The sequence below is a fragment of the Oryzias melastigma genome, linkage group LG22, assembly GCF_002922805.2.
Source record: "Oryzias melastigma strain HK-1 linkage group LG22, ASM292280v2, whole genome shotgun sequence".
NCBI lineage: Eukaryota > Metazoa > Chordata > Actinopteri > Beloniformes > Adrianichthyidae > Oryzias > Oryzias melastigma.
The window spans coordinates 244,318-266,818 of NC_050533.1; the positions used below are offsets into that span (position 1 = coordinate 244,318).

The 22,501-nt window shown below is 51.5% G+C and overlaps 2 protein-coding genes across 10 annotated transcripts in view; one reads left to right on the plus strand and one right to left on the minus strand.

Annotated features, from left to right (window-relative positions):
• The window catches only part of grm1b (glutamate receptor, metabotropic 1b), a 27,532-nt gene extending 17,743 nt beyond the window's left edge, over positions 1-9,789 (minus strand). For 3 of the 5 annotated variants that reach the window (XM_024266636.2, XM_024266662.2, XM_024266671.2), the window contains exons 1-6: positions 9,451-9,789; positions 8,462-9,243; positions 7,171-7,420; positions 4,218-4,453; positions 4,105-4,119; positions 3,704-3,715 (exon numbers count right to left, since the gene is read on the minus strand). In XM_024266636.2, the coding sequence (XP_024122404.1) occupies positions 3,704-3,715; positions 4,105-4,119; positions 4,218-4,453; positions 7,171-7,420; positions 8,462-9,173 (1,225 nt within the window). In that variant the 5' untranslated portion in view covers positions 9,174-9,243; positions 9,451-9,789. The remainder of the gene's footprint in view (positions 1-3,703; positions 3,716-4,104; positions 4,120-4,217; positions 4,454-7,170; positions 7,421-8,461; positions 9,244-9,450) is intronic. The other 2 variants (XM_024266645.2, XM_024266653.2) reach the window with 2 other exon arrangements.
• A 1,067-nt stretch (positions 9,790-10,856) lies between these two features.
• shprh (SNF2 histone linker PHD RING helicase) overlaps positions 10,857-22,501 on the plus strand; it is a 19,021-nt gene continuing 7,376 nt past the window's right edge. Inside the window, exons 1-18 of one of the 5 annotated variants that reach the window (XM_024266624.2) lie at positions 10,857-10,904; positions 13,086-13,619; positions 14,716-14,845; positions 14,915-15,133; positions 15,204-15,282; positions 15,948-16,098; positions 16,165-16,267; positions 16,342-16,601; positions 16,671-17,255; positions 17,335-17,586; positions 17,651-17,729; positions 17,796-17,959; positions 19,479-19,735; positions 19,802-19,923; positions 20,007-20,095; positions 20,167-20,259; positions 20,326-20,433; positions 20,604-20,746. In XM_024266624.2, coding sequence (XP_024122392.1) covers positions 13,089-13,619; positions 14,716-14,845; positions 14,915-15,133; positions 15,204-15,282; positions 15,948-16,098; positions 16,165-16,267; positions 16,342-16,601; positions 16,671-17,255; positions 17,335-17,586; positions 17,651-17,729; positions 17,796-17,959; positions 19,479-19,735; positions 19,802-19,923; positions 20,007-20,095; positions 20,167-20,259; positions 20,326-20,433; positions 20,604-20,746 — 3,365 coding nt within the window. In that variant the 5' untranslated portion in view covers positions 10,857-10,904; positions 13,086-13,088. The other 4 variants (XM_024266616.2, XM_024266607.2, XM_024266599.2 and 1 more) reach the window with 4 other exon arrangements.

Genomic DNA, 22,501 nt, shown 5'->3' on the forward strand with positions numbered 1-22,501 from the left:
TTCTTCATGCAATCATGTGGTTTTTCATCCTGAAGCTCTTTGGTACACCTGATGGTGTGTGCTCGTGTGTGATTGTGTGTATGTATGTGCATGTGTCTGTGTGTGCATGTGTATGTATGTGCATGTGTCTGTGTGCATGTGTCTGTGTGTGCATGTGTCTGTGTGTGCATGTGTCTGTGTGTGCATGCGTCTGTGTGTGCATGTGTCTGTGTGCATGTGTCTGTGTGCATGTGTCTGTGTGCATGTGTCTGTGTGTGCATGTGTCTGTGTGTGCATGCGTCTGTGTGTGCATGTGTCTGTGTGCATGTGTCTGTGTGCATGTGTCTGTGTGCATGTGTCTGTGTGTGCATGTGTCTGTGTGTGCATGTGTCTGTGTGTGCATGCGTCTGTGTGTGCATGCGTCTGTGTGCATGTGTCTGTGTGCATGTGTCTGTGTGCATGTGTCTGTGTGTGCATGTGTCTGTGTGTGCATGTGTCTGTGTGTGCATGTGTCTGTGTGTGCATGTGTCTGTGTGCGCATGTGTCTGTGTGCATGTGTCTCTGTGCATGTGTCTGTGTGTGCATGTGTCTGTGTGCATGTGTCTGTGTGTGCATGTGTCTGTGTGTGCATGCGTCTGTGTGTGCATGTGTCTGTGTGCATGTGTCTGTGTGTGCATGTGTCTGTGTGTGCATGTGTCTGTGTGTGCATGTGTCTGTGTGTGCATGCGTCTGTGTGTGCATGTGTATGTATGTGCATGTGTCTGTGTGTGCATGTGTCTGTGTACACGTGTCTGTGTGCGTGTGTCTGTGTGCATGTGTCTGTGTGCATGTGTCTGTGTGTGCATGTGTATGTATGTGCATGTGTCTGTGTGTGCATGTGTCTGTGTGCACGTGCCTGTGTGTGCATGTGTCTCATGTGGCTGTGTGTGCACGTGTCTGTGTGTGCACGTGCCTCTGTGCATGTCAGTGTGTAACCAGTGAGGATCCACAATGGACCTCCAGCTGGATCTACAGGATCATCCTGGAATTTTCCAGAACATGTTCTGGACTTTTATTTTGAAAATCTTTGGTTTAGGTCTTGTCTATCCTGACCTGAGCTGGTTTTATTATCTCCTAGGAGGGAGGAGTCACAAACCACACAAAGAGCTGAGTGGTTCCGGGTCACATTGACCCGTGGGTCCTGTGAATCCGTGCTGAAGGCCGTTCTGGTTCGAATCCTTCGTCCTCGGCTGGAGTTGAAGGCAGACGTTCCTCCAAAGCCTGATGAGCTCCTTCTGGTTGTTCTGAAGAACTTCCTTCAGTCCTTGCTCAAACCCTCATTCCTCTCTAAGACTCCGCCCTCACTGACCTCAGGTGGAGGTGTACCATCTGCTCCACCGAGAGCCTCAACCCGTCTACATCCAGTGGTGTTGGACGCTAAGGCACAGCCAGGACTGTCCCTGTCTATCCCGGTGATGGTGGGACAGTGAGGCCAGCATGGAGACCCGTCACAAAAGTTCACAAAAGACTCGACACCACCAGAGTGGGTGGACCCTTCTTCTGACGGTGGAGAAATGCTGAGTGATGAGTTCCTGCCTGAAACATCTAGTCCTCAGAGAGGGATCAGGACGGGTCTGATGACCTCTGAGAGGTCACAGGTCCAAACCCGTCAGAATCTCCCGGCGGGTCGCTTTGGGTTCGGCGGAGCGTCTTCTTGTCTCTTCATCTGCTCAGATCTCCTCGTTACGTCGCGTTTGGTGGTTCTGGTCTTCTGACCGGCGGGTCGAGTCTCTGATGGTTCCGGAGGTTCTTTCTCTCTTCAACAGGTTCTGTCGTCAGGGTGTGAATTAAGTGGATCAAACTGAAATGAGACGTTGGTGCTTCTCTCCTCTATTTCTTTGTGTGCTGCGTTCAGGAAAGCTTGGATTTTGAAAAACTACCTGAGCAGACGGGATTTCCCTCGTCTCTACGCCGTCGGCAAACCTGCAGCGCCTCATCCTCTGAGGACGCAGGCAGGAACTCAGAGGCGGAGTCTTTTCTTTACGTAAACGGCAGCTTCAGTTTTCTCGGCTGAAGCTTCCGGAGCTTAGGAAGCAGCATTGGACTGTTCTATGGCAAGCCAAAAGGGTCAATAATCAACAGGAAAAGTGCCTTAAAAAAGGGTGCATTGGACATGAAAAACGCCGCTTTTTATGCATGTTTGAAAAGCATCACGTGAGATACGCCGTCGTGTGTTGTCCCAAAGCGGCCGTAAAAAACGGCGTTTCTCTGAGTGCACACAGACCGGCCGCGTCGCCGCGGATTCAAGCGGTCGCGTGCAATGAAAAGTCAAGCAAACACACGCACACCAGAATTCCCGGTTTCTGCGTCTGGAACACGTTACTACGCAAGTTTTCAAGTTGGGTTTCGAGCTCTACGTTTAAATCGGGCTGAGCGCATGTTCGACAGCGCAGCACTCCGATACAAAGCTAGTGCTTGTTTTTGTGGAAAGCTCATGTTGGTCCTCATCCCAAAATACAATAAAAGTTGGTTTCCTCTTTGGATTTATAACAGCAGACAGTTCCGTTTGACTCCGCCCCCGTAGGATTACAGCCGTCAGATTCTTCTTCTCCTTCATCTTCTGCCTTATTTATTAAAACAGAATATCGCTTTTGTTCAGAAACTACAAACGAATGCCCTAACAACTCTTTAATAAACTCTCAATCACAGAATATAAAAACAAGCTGAAGTTTATTTTAGACCGAGTTTTATTACACTGCAGGACGCCTGAGGTGGTTAATAATTAATGAATTAATTATGTTCTATCAATCACACACGTCAACATTCACAGCCCCAGAAAATAATCATTGCGGTTTGTGCTGACTGGATTAATGTGAACGAGATTTGTGGGATTTGTACCGTTTTGACTTTTTGCTCCGAGGTTCTCCCTATCGTTAGTAACGGAGGAGCGCTAACAAACAGTAAAAATACAAAAGAAGAAGAATCTCCTCCCTGCTCTGCTCTGGAGCGGACACCCCCTGCTGAGCGCACGTTCATAAAACTGCGTACTTGAACGCACCACACATGGCCATGCGCCGTTTTTTACAGCGGTTTTCCTGACAATTATTGACCCCTTTGGCTTCCCATACCATCACTCACTCCATGCATTACTGAAGCGGCTGCAGCTCCGCGCGGCGGATCGAGCGCTGCTGGCGACCTCGCAGCAAACAAACAGTCAGTCCGGTTGGGTGGCGGCAGCTGCTTCAGCCTCCGGAGGAAACGGCTGCTGCTGACCTACTTTAGAAGCTCCTTGTCTGCGGCGCCGCTGAGCTGCGAGCGAGCGAGCTTCTGTCATGTCAGCATGCAAATATGGCAAGCCAAAGGGGTCAATAATCACTAGGAAAAGCATCATAAAAATCTGCACTTTTCATGGCGATTATTGGCCCCTTTGGCTTGCCATACACAAACCGCCACGCGTGGGGCTTCCTGCACCTCCGCCGTCCGTCTGTGGTGACATGCACATGAAGCCACGTCAGCCAGTTATTGGGCTGTTTGTATGGATCTGTGAGCTGGAATGGAGGAACTGAGACCCAATTATCAGGTTCACCCAAAAACATCCCAATAGCTTCATATAGAAGAGGTCCACTGAGATTAATGTAAAAGCAGCTCGCCGCCTCGCCGCCTGTACGACGCTTAATGTCAGTCAACCTCTGTGTATATTTCCATGGGAGGAGCGCTAAAGTCCACTGAGAGAGCTTTGACTCACCGTCCTGCAGTTCTACTCATTCATGAGGAAACCAACAGATAAAAACACAGAAAAACCCGTTTTCAGCTCAGGAGAAACAGTTTCTGCTCTAACGTCTACCATGAGTCATGAAAGCTTCGTTTGTGCGTCAGGAAGAGGGAGGAGCTTCAGGGGAAACGTGCTGCCAAAACAAAGGATTTCAGGAGTTGCAGAAGGAAAGAAAGAGCATGCCTCGTTTATATTTACGTTTGTGGAGAGTCCAAAGTTTCCTGATGAAACCAACATTCTGGTTCTGTTCAGCTGGAGGTTCAAAACGTAAATATACAGACGGGATTGGATAAGGAAGATGGGAGCGGCGTTTTGGAAACATGCTTGGCGAGCAGCGTTTCCAGGTGATCCTGACCCGGAAACACACCATTTACCTAGATGCTCATCGTCTGAAGCCCAGTGTGACAGACACGAGATAAAAGAGCGGGTTAAGACATGGACCAACACCCCTCCCCTCAGGTCACCAGGTGAGCGGGGCTGTACTTACCTGAGCAGTTGCGAGCGTAGTTCAGGTTCTCCTGGGGGTGTCCGGGCAGGCGGCACTGGAAGCGGTACTGCCAGAACTCCGGGAACCACGGGTTCCGGGTGTTGGTGCTGAGCTTCAGCTTCAGGAAGTAGTCGTCGAAGGAGGAGACCTCGGCGGAGTGCAGCTTCACCGTGATCCCGCCCACAGCCTCGTGCTCGTACCCCTCCACCACCTCCACCCTGTCTGCCCAGCCGTCACTGCAGAGAGGAGCACACGGCTGTGACACCTGCGCAGGTGAATACCGGCGTTTGCACTCTCCTACTGATGACTTTGATCCAGTTCAGTCCAGCGATGTGGTTCCGTGGAGATCAGGATCTCCTCTGGGATCTGATGGCAGACATGCCTTTGACCTTGAGCTTGTCCTCTGTGGTTCATGGGGTCATGGGTGTGAATCAGAGCTGCTCTGTGGGTCAGGATCACACCTGCTTCACCTTCACATCTGCTTCACCTTCACACCTGCTTCACCTTTACACCTGCCTCACCTTCTCACCTGCTTCACCTGCTTCACCTTCACACCTGCCTCACCTTCTCACCTGCTTCACCTTCTCACCTGCTTCACCTTCTCACCTGCCTCACCTTCTCACCTGCCTCACCTTCTCACCTGCTTCACCTTCACACCTGCTTCACCTTCTCACCTGCTTCACCTTTTCACCCGCTTTACCTTCTCACCTGCCTCACCTTCTCACCTGCTTCACCTTCTCACCTGCTTCACCTTCTCACCTGCCTCACCTTCTCACCTGCTTCACCTTCACACCTTCTTCACCTTCACACCTGCTTCACCTTCTCACCTGCTTCACCTTTTCACCCGCTTTACCTTCTCACTTGCTTCACCTTCACACCCGCTTCACCTTCTCACCTGCTTCACCTTCACACCTGCTTCACACTAACACAGGTGGAGGAGCATGCTCAGCTTCAGGAGGAGAAGCATGCTCAGCTTCAGGAGGAGAAGCACGCTCAGCTTCAGGAGGAGGAGCATGCTCAGGTTCAGGTGGAGGAGCACGCTCAGCTTCAGGAGCAGAAGCACGCTCAGCTTCAGGAGGAGGAGCATGCTCAGCTCTAAGAGGAGCAGGCGGTGGGGGTCTGTGTGGCAGCATCAGCGCTACCTGACCATCTGCTCGTCAGCATCACGCCGTCCCGCTCCAACACTCTGAGCGCCAAAGCTCGGCTCTGACGTCAGGACCCTCCGGACCGTCCAGATCTGCAGCTCAGATCTGAGATCACACGTTCATGAGTCACTTTGGACAAACGGAGAGGTGGCGGCTGAGCGAACGGCGCTTGATGAGGGATCTGAGGTGTGAGAATTCCCGCCTCCTTTGTCCTCCTCCCAGCAGGAGGCGCCTGATGACCAGCACCTCCAGGCTGTGCGGTTCTGCACAGTTCTGCCTCCATTGCTCTAGAAACCCGTTCTTTTCCAGGACTCTCCTTGACCCAGAAAGACACTCGCCCCTCACAGCCTCCTCTTCTTCGGCAGCGTGAAGGAGGAGCGACGGGACGAGGGGAGGGTCAGGTCCTCACAAGTCCTCCTTTCTCAGGAGTGGGTCAGAACCGGTCCCTGGGCTCCGTTGACTGTTTGCTCTGAAACAGTAAAGTAGAGCTCTGAAGCTCTGCAGCTCCTGTGGAGGCGGGGCCACCGATCAGAAACGTCTGACAGGAAGCTGTGGACGCATCTTCCTGTTGCTGCTCCGTAAAGAGGAGAGGACGGTCTGTTTCCACCAAGTCTGTCTGTGTTGCAGCGGACAGCCCAGGACTGAAGCTACCTTACTGGAGCTGAGACACCACAACCACCAGAGACACAAAACTTTTAGAACTGGAACATGAAGCTGTGGAAAAGCTTCACCAAAGGATGAAAAGAAATCACTGAAGGTTTGTGATGTTCAGGGAAGCGTTTCATGTTGCAGAGCTTCAACCGAAGCAGAAGATTCAAATGTCGAAAGAATCAGAGAAATAAAACCCAAACTCCAGCACGAACAACCGATACCATGAAGCTGCACCAAAAATAAGTGGTGTGATGAGACGGGCCGAACCTGCAGAACCGGACCTGCAGAACCGAACCTGCAGAACCGAACCTGCAGAAGTGAACCTGCAGAACCGGACCTGCATAAGTGAACCTGCAGAACCGGACCTGCAGAACCGAACCTGCAGAACCAAACTTGCAGAATTGAACCTGCAGTCGACAGCACATCCACTGAAGGTTCTTCGGCAGAAAAGACGTGTGCAGCCCTCAAACAACAGAACCTTCAATGATTAAAGCTGCACTTTGCAGCCAGTGTGCGTGTGAAAAAAGCGTGCATGAGCAAAAGCGTGCATGTGAAAAGGCGTGCATGTGAAAAAGCGTGCATGAGAAAAGGCGTGCATGTGAAAAAGCGTGCATGTGAAAAAGCGTGCATGAGAAAAGGCGTGCATGTGAAAAAGCGTGCATGAGAAAAAGCGTGCATGAGAAAAAGCGTGCATGTAAAAAAGCATGCATGAGAAAAGCGTGCATGTGAAAAAGCGTGCATGTGAAAAGGCGTGCATGTGAAAAAGCGTGCATGTGAAAAAGCGTGCATGAGAAAAGGCGTGCATGTGAAAAAGCGTGCATGAGAAAAGGCGTGCATGTCAAAAAGCCTGCATGAGAAAAGGCGTGCATGTCAAAAAGCGTGCATGAGAAAAGGCCAAAAACCGTGCATGAGAAAAGGCGTGCATGTGAAAAAGCGTGCATGCTTCATTGACATACATGAACAATGTCATGACATCTGCATGAAGCCTCAGAGCTGCGAGAACAGTGGGGGTGGGGGGCTGCAGCTCTGATGTCATGGAGGCCGTCTTCACTGCTCTGAACTTCCCATCATTTGGTTTGACCCCCCCCCACAGAAAACCTTCCTTGAATCTTCCTGTTTTTCCTCCAGATGAAGGGGGGAGAACTTCTCTGACGAACCTGCCGATCAGGAGGAGCTCCCCGGAGACCCCTGAACGCCTCATGGCCATGAGCAGCCCGCGGACCGTCATGCCTTCGCAGAAGCAGACCACCACCCTGGCTTTGGGCAGGCGCTCGCGCAGCTTCCGCAGCAGCCGGTCGAAGTGCTTCTCGCCGGCGTTGCTGTAGATCTTGTCGGAGTGAGCGATGCAGAGGCCTTCCTGTGAAGCCAGCTCTTTGAACACCTCCATGCCGCTCTCGCCATAGTTACCTGAGGAGGAGAGAGGAGGGGAGTCAACATGGAGGATGACTCCAGGATCAGCAGATCTTCATCATTCCTTCAAGCAGGTTTCTGAGGGGAAACCACAACAGCTAATGGGAAGACTTCTGACCCTGTGGGAGGAGCTTCAGTCGTCCAATCAGACTGGAGCTCCTGACTGTCGATAAAAGTGCATGAGAGGACAATAAAGTGACTTCCAGAGAAGAGGAGTCACCAGATCAGACTTCAAGTTGATGGTTCCAACTCTTTCTGAGCTCAGATCTGCATCTATCTGCTGATCCAGACGGATCCTGGACATTCTGGATTCTGGAGCTGGACTGGCTTGGATTCAGTGGATGAACACCTGAGTTTGCATCAGCAGAGATGGATGAGGAGGTCCAACATGAGAACCAGCAGTGAACGCTGTGAACCGAAGGGCAGAAGGTCACATCAGGAGAGGACCTGCTGACCCGCACCATGACACCAAAAAGAAGAACCTCTTCTGGGACACCTGGAGAACCTTCTCTGCTCCTGAGCTTTGGACTTGTGAGCGCCTGCAGTTAAACTCCTGGCCAGCATGGCCAAGTGGGCCCCAAATGGTTTAAAAGTGGGCAGAAATTTGGAGCCCACCTGTGTTTGCCCACATTGTCTTTACTGCCCAGGGACTGGCAGCCGGGGCAACAACCCTGCTAGCTTTGCCGACCCCTGGGCACGGCACCCGTTTGCTCTTCTGACCCCTGGGCGCGGCACTCGCTCTGCCGATCGCTGAGCAGTGGAGGTTGGCGCGGTGTCCTCCGGGTAACTGGCTACTTAATTCATTTTGGGCAAACATAGGTGGGGCCACCATGGAAACTGCAGACAAACCCAATTGGGCCCCACACTTTCTGCCCGGGTCCACTTGGCCTCGCTAGTTTGGCTGTGGTAAAATTTCAGCTGAGTGTTAGATGAAGAGCAGCTGAAGGTACGTCTTCCTCTGAGGCTCCTCCCGCTCTCTACAGTCTGGTGAGAAACACCTGGAGCCGTTGTCCCACAGGTGTAGAGGTGTGGCCTTACCCTCTGTGTGGACCGCAGACACGTAGGTCCAGTTGTGTCTCTTGACGATGTCCAGCATGGCCCGGGCCTGCAGCGTGTCGGAGGGCACCACCCGCAGGAAGTACTTGAAGAGCGTCTTGTCGCTGAGGTCGATGCTGGTGGCCGAGTAGGCGATCTGCGGGATGTTGAAGAGCTGCAGAAGGTTCTGGACCTGGATAGCTACCGAGCTGGAGCCGGGCCCGATGACCCCCACGATGGGCTTCTTCGTGGGCGGGGGCTGACTGGAGGGCGTGCCCTCAATGCACCACTTGGAGCCGTCGGAGTCGTCCCGGATGGAGATGAGGGAGTCCCGGATGAACTCGATGCTCTGCTCCAGAGCCACCGAGGAGTGCCAGCAGGAGTCCCGGATCTCGCAGCCCAGGGTGATGTTGGGCAGCAGGGTGGGGTCGGAGTTGATGCGGTCCAGGGCGTGGAACATGGCCTCCACCCTCTGGATGCCGTACTGCTCGCGGACCTCGCCGCATTTCCTCTCAGCCACCTTCTCGGCAGAAGGCTGGTGGTGAACGGAGAACAGCGCCCCGATGATGATGTCCCCGTCCATGCGGGCCACCAGGCGGGAGGCGGAGCTCGGGACCACGGATCGCTCATACTTCCCTTTGGACCAGACGAAGGCCTGGAACAGCAGCACGGGCAGGTAGAGGGAGCTGACCGTCAGGGAGATCATGCTGGACATCGTTCCACAGGTGCTGAACCGATCCAAACCCCATCAACCCTCTGAGGGCAGCTGCGTCTGCACCTTCATCCTGGGGGGACACAGCAGACACCAGCATTAAAAGTGCGGACACGTCCCAGCAGGACTTGAGGGGGCGGGGGGGTGGGGGGGGTTGCGGTAGACTGTGGACTTTCAGCACCACGGACAGCGGCGGGAGCGGCTCAACTTTCCACAAACATCCACAGTCCCCCTGCAGCGTGCACGCGCATCCCAAACAACGACACCTGAGCGGACCTACCTGCGGCGGGAGCAGCGGGTGTGCGTGCAGCCGAACCGGAAAGCGCGGCGGGAGCGAGTCTGTCCCCCTCCGTGATCACGACATGCCCCCTTCTCCCGCTCTCCCTCTCTGCATCCTGAAGCGGGTCACATCCGCTGCAGTGTCCCTGATTCGGAGCCGCGCTTCACGCACGTGGGGGGCGGGGGGCAGTGACGCATCGATACAGGAAACAGTTTGGATTTTCTTCTGATGGGAAAAGTGGACCTGAGGTCTGAGGCGGGAAAATCACCGAAACGGCGCCAAGTCTCAGAGAAGTAAAAAAAAGTCCAGAAATAACCAGAACTGAGAAGGCGGGACAGAATAATATTAACAACCCCCCCATCCGAAACCACGGACCCCCCAACACCCCATCAGGCCACGAGGGTGGGAATCTGCTGCCACCATGTGCGCATGTCCGGAACTACAACTTCCTCGTTTGAGTCCGAAAAAAACGTATATATAACAAACTTAAAACTCCTAAATAAAATCAAATAAAATCCATAAATTAGAATTATTTTTTACAGGTCAGGAAATAAAAAACACATTTGATTATAAATGCACGCTTCTCATTTTCTGTTAAAAAAACATTTATTAGTAAAAAGAAAAAAAATGTACAAAATAATATACAGTAATATACGATCATATTTAGAATATTTTATAAAATTCCAATATAACCATATTTTTTTTCTTATTTTGCTTAAATTGTCACATTAATTTAAAAAAAATCAATTAAAAATGTTAATAAATATTAAACATGTTATTTTAGTCACACTCAACATACATTTAATGATTTAGTAAAAATGAATTATTTATTTTACGAGTGTGAAACAGAATAAGGTAGTTTTTCATTAAGATTTTGTTTCATGTTTTGAAAATTCATCAATTTTCTTTTATTTTTATTTGACCGTTTTGAACAGGAAAAAACATAATTTCTGTGTTCTTCTTTTTCATCAGGGAGCAGCGGCTGATCTATTTTCTAAATTTTTTGTTCAATTATCTTTTCTAAACTACGAATAAAATCAAAATAACGTTTTACATTACTCTGTGATATTTTATCTCAAAAAAGGAAACAAATTCGCTTAAAAACAAATTTTGGCTACTTGGCTTGACAAAGGTAAAATTTTTTATAAATGAATAAAAATTGTTTGTTTTTTGTTGTTGTCTAACAACAGAACACCAAAAATCATCAGTTTATTTAGTATTTTTATTTTTTAAATACTCGTGTATTTTTTCATGTCATGATAAATCAGTAGTTACGTCCTATGAAAACATCAAATCAAATCTTTTTCTATCAGTCATATTTAATGGAATAAAATAAACCACGTGTTTTGATGATGTGACCGTTAAATGACAGAATTCTCATCAATGATGTGAATCAACAAACGGGCGGCTTTTATTGTCTTAAGTCAGGATCCTCTTCCGCTACGACACTTCCTGTAGGTAAAAATGGCGATCATCGTCGTTCCTGTTTGAACCCTGCGTTTTGTTTGTTTGTTTTTGTTGTTGTTTGTGTTCTCCGTCAGCATGGAACAGCTTCCGGTTCCGCTCTAACCCCCGGAGGTTCTGACGGTAACGAAGTTCTTTTCTTCCGAACCGCCAGTTCGCGGTTTCGCTCCGAAATGGTTTGTTTTCCTCGCGGCTCCGTTTCCTTCTGACCGAATGATTCCAGTCAACATTTGGAGTTCGTTTAAAGGGAATGCGCGGGAAGCGCGTGCAGCCATAAACACTCCGGGGCATCCGGCGGTGTGGCGCGTTTCCTCTGAGGATGTGGAGGCTCCACAGTGAGGCGCGTGCTCACCGGCCAATCACAGAGCGGCTGGAGACCAGGAGGTGGTAGACGGGATACCTTCAGGGGGAAACCTGCAAACAGGTTCACCTGTGAACATGTTAGTGTAGGGACCCCCTGTAGCAGGTCCAGGTCCACCTCCAGGTGCAGGTCCACCTGTAGCAGGTCCAGGTCCACCTGTAGCAGGTCCAGGTCCACCTCCAGGTGCAGGTCCACCTGTAGCAGGTCCAGGTCCACCTCCAGGTCCAGGTCCACCTGTAGCAGGTCCAGGTCCACCTCCAGGTCTATCTGTAGCAGGTCCACCTGTAGCAGGTCCACTTGTAGCAGGTCCAGGTCCACCTCCAGGTCCAGGTCCACCTCCAGGTCCAGGTCCACCTAAAGCAGGTCCAGGTCCACCTGTACCAGGTCCAGGTCCACCTGTAGCAGGTCCACCTGTAGCAGGTCCAGGTCCACCTCCAGGTCCGGGTCCACCTGTAGCAGGTCCACCTGAAGCAGGTCCAGGTCCACCTGTACCAGGTCCGGTTCCACCTGTAGCAGGTCCAGGTCCACCTCCAGGTCCGGGTCCAACTGTAGCAGGTCCAGGTCTACCTGTAGCAGGTCCAGGTCTACCTCCAGGTCCGGGTCCACCTGTAGCAGGTCCACCTGAAGCAGGTCCGGGTCCACCTGTAGCAGGTCCAGGTCTACCTGTAGCAGGTCCAGGTCTACCTCCAGGTCCGGGTCCAACTGTAGCAGGTCTACCTGAAGCAGGTCCGGGTCCACCTCCAGGTCCAGGTCCACCTGTAGCAGGTCCACCTGAAGCAGGTCCGGGTCCACCTGTAGCAGGTCCAGGTCCACCTCCAGGTCTACCCATAGCAGGTCCACCTCCGCTCCATCCAGCTGCTCTGCAGCAGCTTCCTCTGCTCCTGCAGACTGAGGACCTGCATCCCCTCCAGCAGGTCTGGTTCTGCTCTGATGGTCCTCTGGGTTCTAGGTGAAGGTTTTCATTTGTTTCAGTCAATGAAGGTTCTGATCCATTTGGCTCCAGGTTCTCCTAAAGCATCATAATTGGGACTCGTTACAGTAATAGATTACTTCTACCATTACTGATTACTAGTATTGTGAAGAGGCTGGTAATACGATACGAGTGACGATACGCGTCTCACGATACAAAGGATATCGCGATATATTCCAAGACCAGAAACATTTTTCAGGTGTGTCACTCAGACAAAATCTCTACCTGAATAAGAATACGTCTTTCATTCTAATAAAATGCTCAAATTCATCTAATTTAACCATCACAACTTTAAGCACTGCACCTGTGTACTGATACCTGCAGCCATGTGGGGTTTCGGTTCGGTAAGTTGTAGAGGTCGGCTTACTGAACGTTAACACCAGCTGGTTCTCTGGTTCTCTGGGTCTCTGGGTCTCCGGGTCTCTGGGTCTCCGGGTTTCCGGGTCTCCGGGTCTGCTGTTAGAGGTTAAAGGTTTCTGGTCAGAACAGCACCGAGCTGAGACACGGTCCTTCAGTCTTTTATTTAATCTTTATCAACCAGATTAAACCCGTGAGATCAGGATCTCCATGTCAAGGCTGACCTGACAGAGATGTCAGCACCTCACATAAATGAAGCTGCAGTACAAACATCACGTTTAAGGTCATGTAGTCTAAAGGTTAAAGTCCTCTGGATCATTCCTTCTGAAGATCCTGATCCTGATCCTGATCCTGATCCTTCCGTTTGATGGTTCACTGAATGTTTGGATGAACATTTCATAAGGTTCACTGTTAGAGTTCAGAACCACAACTGGACATTCCAGCTGCTCCGTCCCACTCATGCCCCCCCCCATCTGTGTTCAGATCATGAGCAGCCGCCGGAAGAGGGCCCCCCCGGCGAGGGTGGATGAGGAGGCCAAGAGGAGGCTGGCCTGGGACATGCTGGAGGACCGCAGGAACGAGGTCCAGGACCAGCCCACCCCCTCCTGCTCCAGCGGCCCCCCGCCCAGCGCCGCGGAGGCTTTCTGCACGCCCCCCCTCCGGGTTTCAGAAGAGCGCCCTGGCCCGTCGGCGGACGGCAGCTCTTGCTCCGCCTCCTTGGCGCTCTCCGTCCTGCCGGCCTCCAGGCTGGCCCCTGTCTGGAAGGCTGTGATCGGGGAGTTCAGAGTGCAGCCGGCTCGGCCCCCGCCCGATGGGGAGCAGAGGGGGTTCACTCTGCACCGCGCGGGGGGGCAGCTGCGCCTCAGCTACAGCGCGGAGGAGCAGACGTGGAGCCCGGGGGGGGACGGCTGCCCCGCGGAGGCCGGCCTCAGCAGGATCTCCCTGGAGGAGCTGGACTGGCTGCAGAGGAGGCGCGTGGTGCAGCTCCTCCACCAGGCAGACGCGCCGGCGTTCAAGGTTCACCTTTGACCTGTAACTGTACCTGCTGCTCGTTTGAAGCTCTGAAGCCCGACGAAGCGTTTCTACTGTTGAAGCTTCATTCAGGATCTGTCTGCTTCAGCTGTTTCTAACTTAAACCGTTTCATGTGAGGGGTGTTTCTCTGCAGGACGCTTCAGTCTCAGATCCTCACTGTGTAGACCAGTTAGCATTTCAGTTAGCATCCATTAGCATGGGTGTTAGCCATGTTTATGTTCTACCTCCTCTTTTAAAGAGTTCTATTGGTTTGTAGAGCTGCCACGGTTAGCCGACTAATCGAAGACGAATCGACTATTAAAACGGTCAGTTAGTCGTTACTTTATATGATATGGAGTCAGAGTTTAGTAAAGTTAAAGTTATGACATTCTGCAGCTTTATGGACTATTTTGGGATTTATTACGGTATTTTTAGGGTTTTTTGGAGTTTAGATGATATTACATCTGCATGCTAGCTGTTTAGTATTTTTTCATTTTTTAAGCTAATTTGGCATCTAACTAATATTTTAGCTGTCTATCAGCTTCAGCGATTTTAGCTATTAATTTCAGCATCTTCAGCGACCAAATTCAGCTTCCAGCACTCACACAGGTAATATCACAGGTGAGGCTGTATGTCTAGTTTTTAAATTAAGGATATTGATAGTTAAGATCTGTGTTTTAGATCCAGTTTGCTCATGAACCAATTAGTCAACTAATCAGAAAAAAAAATGGTGATTAGTCGACTGTTAATCATTTGTGGCACCTCTACAGCTAACGCGCTATCGTAGCTGACCGGCAACTGCTGATGATGTCATCAAGAGGGAGTAACGTCTGAATTTGAAGATGCTGTTATTCCATACGTCTCCGTTTGGAGGGCTAAATGTCGTGTTAGGGAGAAGGGAAGAATTCAGAACTTCATCTTATTTTTATCTATGTCCTCAATCATCAGAAGAATGCTACAATAACACGTTAAAACACCAAAAACGTGTTTTTATCAGAGAGAGGCTTTAAATGTTTCTGTCAAATCCAGTTCACATGTTTTGTTTTTCTCTTTTTCATCTAAAATTAAACAGACGTGAAACTGTCCTCTTCCGCTCGGCAGGTTGGGATTTTCCTGCTGGAATCCGGACTGGGAAAGCCGGAGTTCCTCAGTGAGGGGAACGCTCGTCTGAAAAAGGCCAACCAGCTGCTGCAGAAGCTGATGGAGTATTTCTACGACTTCATCATCCCAGGTGAGCGGCTGCTCCTCAGAGGTTTGGTTTGAAGGCTCCTGACCGACGCGCGCCTCCCTCTGAGCGCAGAGGTGGTGGACAACAACGAGGAGGAGTGCGACACGGACCTGGAGCGGCAGAACGTGGAGGAGCTGTACGACTACGTCAGACACGTGCATCAGAGGGACAGCCAGCAGGGGGCGTGGGACGTCCAGCACAAAGCTCTGATCCCGGTGCTGAGGCCCTACCAGAGCCAGGCCGTCAACTGGATGCTGAGGAGAGAGCGGCTCCGGAGCGGCGCTCCCAAAGGTACCGGCGGCGTCCTGGTCTCCTCCTTCCTGCTCCTTCCGACTGCGTTCCAGCGTGTGCTCTGTTGCAGATCCGTCGCTGCATTTCCTCTGGAGGGAGCTGCTGACTCTGTGTGGGAAGAAGCTGTTTTACAACCCGTTCACTGGCTGGTAAGACGACCCGCTCTAGGCTAGCAGAACTCTGAAGGTCAAAGGGCAACGGAACCCTACACCAACTTTTGGCTGTTTTCTCTGTAAATGAGGCTTTAAAAGCGCTGTCTGTCATTTTTGACAAATTAAAATAAACTTGTTTAATTCTTGAAAATGTGGTGAAAAACCACCTGAGTGCTGCCCCCTACAGGTGGAAACGGGGTATTGCAGTTGAATTTTGTGATTCTTCAACTGGTGAAGTTTCAGTCATCATGCTCTGCAGCTCCAGGATAAAAGCTCCGCCCATCTTTGATTTTATAACAGTCGGTCGTTAGCGTGTTAGCTTTAGCATAGCTCTTAGCCCCGCCCCCTTTTTGGTATTTTTCAATTCTGGGCTGAGAATGGAGTCATCCTCCAACTGCCCTGTTTGGTTAAAGACGGAATCGATGTCGGCGTCCTGAATCGAAGAGAGCTCCGCCCCCAATCTAGTTAGGAAGTTTATGGGAGGAGCAGGAGTCCTGCAGGAGAAGAGCTCTAATGAAGCTAAAAGTCCTGCACTCACCTGGTCAGGTAACAGTGGAGCAGCTGGGTGGGGCTTAAGAACGCCACGGCTGCAGGATTGAACAACGGCGTTTCTGTGATTTGGTTTTCCACACGCTGACGTTAGACGGTTCCTGTTCTTTCAGTTTGATCCGAGAGTTCCCGCTGAGCGGGATCGAGTGGCCCGGCGGGATCCTGGCCGACGAGATGGGGCTGGGCAAGACGGTGGAGGTTCTGGCGCTCATCCTGTCCCACAGCAGGCAGGACGTGCAGCAGGAGGCCCTCACCCTGCCGGCGGTGAGGACCGGCGGCTCTCACACGGCCGCCGTACGCAGAAACCGTGACGCCTATTTTGTTTTTCAGGGGAAGTCGGTGAATTATTTCGTCCCTCCCCCTCCTCTGGAGAGGAAGGCGGCTTCGCGCTGCCGCTCCGCCGTCCCGCCCAGAGCCAGAGTGTCCTACCCCAGTATGTGGAGAGCGCCAGCCCGTCCTCGCCGCTCACCCTCGCCGCCGCTCCTCTAACCTCTGCTCCCTCTGCAGCCGTGCGCGCCATGCTGGTCACCGCCATCAAGGAGATGCGATCCGGCAAAGGCGCCTCCATCAACGCCGTCTTCACCTACATCCGCGCCACCTACGGCTACGACCTCCTGAAGAACCGCACCCACATCAAGAAGACTCTGGCCAAGCTGATCAGCGAGGAGCTGGTGGAGCAGGTCAAAGGTCGCGGCCTGGCGGGCTCGTTCCGGCTGGGGAAGAACCACAAAGAAACCCAGAAAATCCTGGCGGCCGCGACCCGATCGGTAAGGCGGAGCTCCTGAAGTGCCGGAGTGGAGTCTGGGCGGAGCTCAGACGTCTTCTGTCGTCTCCAGACGTGCAGACCGGCGGACGCCACGCCCAGGAAACCCTCGCAGAGGCGAGCCAAGGAGAGGGCGGAGGCCGCTCTGCACACCGCCCTCTCTGAAGATCCAGTGTCTGGCTGTCCTGTGGAGGAGGACGGGGGCGGGGCTCCTCAAGAGGAGGAGGGGCTGCTCCACGCCGCGCCGGCCTCCACGCAGGCGAGTCTGGACAAGGCGGAGCTGCAGAGAGAGAGGAGTGTGGAGGAGGAGCCTGAGGAGAGGGGAGGAGCCTCTGAACCGGAGGAGACCCCCACCAGAGCGTCGCTCGCCCCCTTCAACACCCCCGACTACCGCTTCGAGTGCATCTGCGGCGAGCTGGGCGTCATCGACTGCAAGGCGCGCGTGCAATGCATGAACTGCCAGCTGTGGCAGCACGCCGACTGCGTCAACTACAAGGAGGAGAGCCTCGCCACCACGCCGTTCTACTGCCCCCACTGCCTGGTGGCCATGAAGCCCGTCTCCACCGGCGCCACGCTCATCATCTCGCCCAGCTCCATCTGCCATCAGTGGGTGGAGGAGATCAACCGCCACATCAGGTCGGCCTCGCTGCGCGTGCTGGTGAGGACGCAGCATGAAGGGGGGCCGCGGGGGGTGGCGCCCGCTCCTCTAACAACAGTCTGAATGCCCGCCCCCTCAGGTGTATCAGGGCGTGAAGAAGCACGGCTTCATCCAGCCGCGCGTGCTGGCCCAGCAGGACGTGGTCATCACCACCTACGACGTGCTGCGCTCCGAGCTCAACTATGTGGACATCCCGCACAGCAACAGCCAGGACGGACGCCGCTTCCGCAACCAGAAGCGCTACATGGCGGTGCCCAGCCCCCTGGTGGCCGTGGAGTGGTGGCGCGTCTGCCTGGACGAGGCGCAGATGGTGGAGTGTCCCACAGCGAAGGTGAGCTCGCCTCTGGGGGGCGGAGCCTGTGTGTGGCGTTTGGGTAACATCTGGCTCCCTGCAGGCGGCAGAGATGGCTCTGCGTCTGGCGTCGGTCAACCGCTGGTGTGTGAGCGGGACGCCGGTCCAGAGAGGCCTGGAAGGTAAAGCCGACCGCCGTGTTCTTCGGCGCCGCTGAGCCACGGCTGACCTGACGGCGGTGTTTGCAGATCTCTACGGCCTGGTGCTGTTCCTCGGAGTGGACCCGTACTGGGTCAAGCACTGGTGGGACCAGCTGCTCTACCGGCCGTACCGCCGCGGGAACACCGAGCCGCTCTACGCCGTCGTGGCTCAGATTCTGTGGCGCTCGGCCAAGAAGGACGTCATCGACCAGGTGGGACGGAAAACCGCTTTTATTTTGACACTCGGACAGATTCTCTGAAATGAATCCTGAGGAAACTTTCCAGGTTTTTCCAGAATTTTGTGTCGTTTAAAGTTTCAGTTTCTGTCTGTCCTGCAGAGACGGAGATCCTGCTGATCCTTTAGTCCACAGAACACCAGGGCGTGCAGTCAAAAGAGTGCCTTCAGAATAAAAGTCCTTCTGGTTTTACAGAATAAAAGCACTGCTGGTTTTTCAGAATAAAAGCATCTCCGGTTTTACAGAATAAAAGCACAGCTGGTTTTTCAGAATAAAAGCACCTCTGTTTTTTCAGAATAAAGTTAATTTTGACGTTTGGCACTCAACACACTTGACTGAACCGATGACATCATCCAAACCGAGATTCATTTTCTTTGTTTATGACAGTTTTGATTTTGTCTTTTTATTTGTTCTGTTTCTATTTTTACAACAGTTCCATTTTTATTCTTTTAATATTTTACTTAATTAATTACATTTTAACAACATTTTTTTGTTAATCGCGTTAATCTCATTTTTGTGTTTGAGGTTTACTTCCATGTTCTGCTCACCAGAGGATCGTTTGTCCCTCTCATACCTCAGTCACTGAAGAAAAATATCTATTCAAAAAATCATCCAAGCTTCAGTCCTGTTCCAGTTTGTTTTTTTAACCAAAGCTGACTGTTTTATACTCGCTTCGCCGCGTCGTCATGGTAACGGCTTCAACAAACCGCGCTCCGCTCTAGCTCCTTTTGGAGACACGTGATCGCCATGAGAAGTTATCATTTCAGAGGGAAGGTTCATCTATTGGTGCTCCTTCTTGTTGAGATTTATTTAATAAAAGGATGTCTAAAAAGTTCAATTCCTCGCGGTTTCCTTTCTTACTTCTTTGATTCTCTTTTTCTTTTCTGCTTCATTCCAGTCTTAATGATCAGATTCACCCAAACAGATTAAAGGAAACTATAAAATCACTCTTTTCTTTTGTCTTGCTGTTGTGACTAACTGTGGAAAAATGTTTCTCAATTTGAATGATGGGATTAAAAAGTGTTGATCTGGTAGATCAGACGCTTGGGTCAGGATGTTTTCTTATTGTTTCCTTATTTTATTTGTTCAAGATTGTAACAAAAAATAATCCTTTGGTGGTGTCGAAGTAAATGTTGGAAGTCTTTATGATAAAAACTAAGCCCCCACTTCAGTGTTCTGATCTTATTCTGCGCCACAATGTCACAAACGTAAATAAAATGACTCAAAATGAGACTTTTCAGTTATTAGGTTGAAAATCCGTTAATTAGATTAATTACAGGTCAGGACTAATTAATCGCACAAAAATGAATCTCATGACAGCTCTAAGTCTTACACTTCTAACTGTATCACTGTGAATGTTTTCCTCTTTGTTGTTTATTTACATTTTATATTTGAGCTTAAATCGTGTTTTTCTGTTTCTTTTTGACATTTTCCTTCATCTTGGTTTGAATCCGTTCTGTTGACGTCTCTCTTCCCTGATCTCCCCTCCCTTCAGATCCAGATCCCCCCCCAGACGGAGGAGGTGCACTGGCTGCACTTCTCCCCCGTGGAGGGGCACTTCTACCACCGCCAGCACGAGGTCTGCTCCCGCGACGCTCTGCTCAAACTGCAGAAGATCTCCGACTGGAGCCTGAAGCTGGGCAGCCTGGACCGCCGCACCGTGGACAGCATCCTGTACCCGCTGCTGAGGCTGCGGCAGGCCTGCTGCCACCCCCAGGCTGTGAGGGGGGAGTTCCTGCCCCTGCAGAAAAGGTAGGGCGGCGGTCGAGGCCAGCTCCTCCCACGCTGCTGTTTGATGGGAGCCTTTCTGCCCCCCAGCACCATGACGATGGAGGAGCTCCTGAAGTCCCTGCAGAAGAAGTGTCGGGTGGAGTGTGAGGAGGCGCACCGCCAGCTGGTGTGCGCTCTGAACGGCCTGGCCGGCATCCACATCATCAGACGTAAGCTCCGCCCCCATCGCCTCGTGACCTGCTGCCTGCGGGTCTCCTCTCTGACGCTCCTTACCAGCCTCTCCCTCCTTCAGGGGAGTTTGTGGAGGCGGCAGAGATGTACAGGGAGGTGCTGCGCTCCTCCGAGGAGCACAAGGACCGGCTGAAGACGGACTCGCTGCAGGTGAGGAGGAGGCGCAGCAGCGTCCTCACAGACAGTCACGTTCTGCAGTCAAACGGGCCGGTTCTTCACAGAGGCTCCACGCCACCCACAACCTGATGGAGCTGCTGAGCGCAAAGCATTCTGGGATTCCCCCGACGCTGAGGGACGACCGGCTGAGCGAAGAGGTCAGGAGGCGTTTCTGTCCGTCCTTCGTCTGCAGTCTGAGAGCTGCATCTGCGCTGTGTCTGCAGGCGGAGCAGCTGCGGCAGCACTACATGACCAAATACGACCACGAGGTGGCCGACGCCCACCAGGCCCTGCAGCCGGTGCTGCAGAACATCAAGGAGCTGAAGCGGCAGGTGGGAGCGCCGTCACTCTACCGTAGGAGGAGCTCTGTCTGCAGACGGTCTGTGGGGGGGCCACTCTGTCCAGGGCTCATATACAGTCAAAGCCTGGATGGAGTGGTCAGAGGATTGTTTTTCCCTCGAGCGTTCTGCAGGAATGTGAGGACAAATCTGTTCTCCGGCAGGTCGACCTGAGCTCTCCGTGGTGGCTGGATGTGATCCAGAAGGCCATCCGCTTCTCCACGGCCGACGACCTGGTGTCCCGGGTCAAGAACGAGCTGACGTCCAGCTACAAGCAGCCGGCCAACAAGCTGTCCATGGCAGAAAAGTACGATCCAGACGATGGGGATCCCAGCTGATACCGATAACCGATGTTTTCCCTGCTGTGGCTGAAACAGATACTTACACATCTAGAATAACACGGCGTTAAGAGATTTCCTGCAATAACCTTCAGATCGCTAAGAACCGTACAAACATGCGTCCAATCAGAACCTGTCAAAAACACAAGTATAAGTTAGCTTCAATATTCAAGGACCGTTATTTACCAACACAAGCAATAGGCCTTCAGGATCACATGAAAATAATAGGATTTAAGGAACGGGCTTTGAAATGAAGTGTTAACCGCAAAAAAAATAAAGAGATACTGCTTAGTGTAAACAACATGTTTTAGCAGTGAACATTTTGCATAAAAGGCTTCAGGGTGAAGATTTTAACACAGTGGATCCTAACTTCAGCACCAATGTGATGAATAAATAAAGCAAAACAAAACGTCCGAACAGTCTTAAAACGGACTTTTTCTAAATATAAAAACAAAGGAGAATCCATTAGGTCTGAGCCGCTTGATGTCTCGCAGTAAGACAGGCGGATCTGGTGAACAGAATCCGGTAGATTTCAAAAATAAAACTTCCTCCAGAAAAAGAAAATAAAGTGGAAATAATCAAAGTTCGGGTATGCATGTTTTCCTGTCTGTGGCTCGGTACCAAGCGGTCCTTAGACCGGTACCGGCTCACGGCCCGGGTGTTTGGGACCCGGGATTTAATGAGAACAGAAGGGCATCGAAAAATGACGAATTGAGATGACCTCAAACGCCAAAAAGTGACACGAAAGGGGACTGAACCATTCGTCGGTAAATGACGGGTTAGGATCAGAAAGCGTTACAACAGCCAAAGCAAGCGGCCCCTCCCAACGGGGGAGGGGTCGGAATCTGTGCTACACCATTGACTGTAAACATACTGGACTTCTGGAGCCATGAGGTCCCCCATTGGAAATGCATTACCTCCTCTCCTCGCGAAAGTAGGCCGCCGCTTTCACCGTCAATTCCTGAAACGGCTATCGCCATTTTGCAAACGTCTGCAACCCATCTTCATTGATTGGTCTGAGTCATAGCTGAGTCATGAATCTACAGGAAGTACTGTCGCCAATCAGGAGTGAGTTTATTGTTGGTCTCCGCCTCTTTCCACGCCTCGACCACGAGACCGCGGATGTAAACAGTTTCTACTTTAATAACGAGAGAATTGTACAAGTCATTGTTGAAGCCTTTGAGGGAGAACCATTCCAACATTTGATTCTGTCAGCGGTCCTTTGGGATTTACTTACATTTATTCATTTTAGTCGAGATAAAAGGAGCATTTGGGTGACGCCGCTGGAGAAATGCGCGTGGTCCCCCTCTCGCACGCCGCAGCTCGTCTCTTCTCATGCGCGGCCACGTTACAGTCTCATCAGATGCACGTGAGAAGCGCGTTCAGCGGTATTTAAAATAAATAACCATCCTAACAAGTGAACAGCTGGATCTTTTTTCTGTTTAAAACACGACCAGGTCCTTTCTAGTTTGTCTCGCGCTCCTCAGACGGCTGCGTCTAATTCAGGCTGAAGCTGGAAAAGTGAAGAAGATCAAACTTTGGTTGGTGATTTTAAGGAGGAGCTGTACCTTTCTGTATGATACGCAACTTATAATTTATGAGCTACAATCAAAACAGTGAAAAAAAGAAAAACGAATGTTAAACAAACCAAAAAGTCCAAACACATAACCTCAGAGTGAAATCTATTTCTACAGAGTAAATCCTCATCTAAAAATGTCGACAGC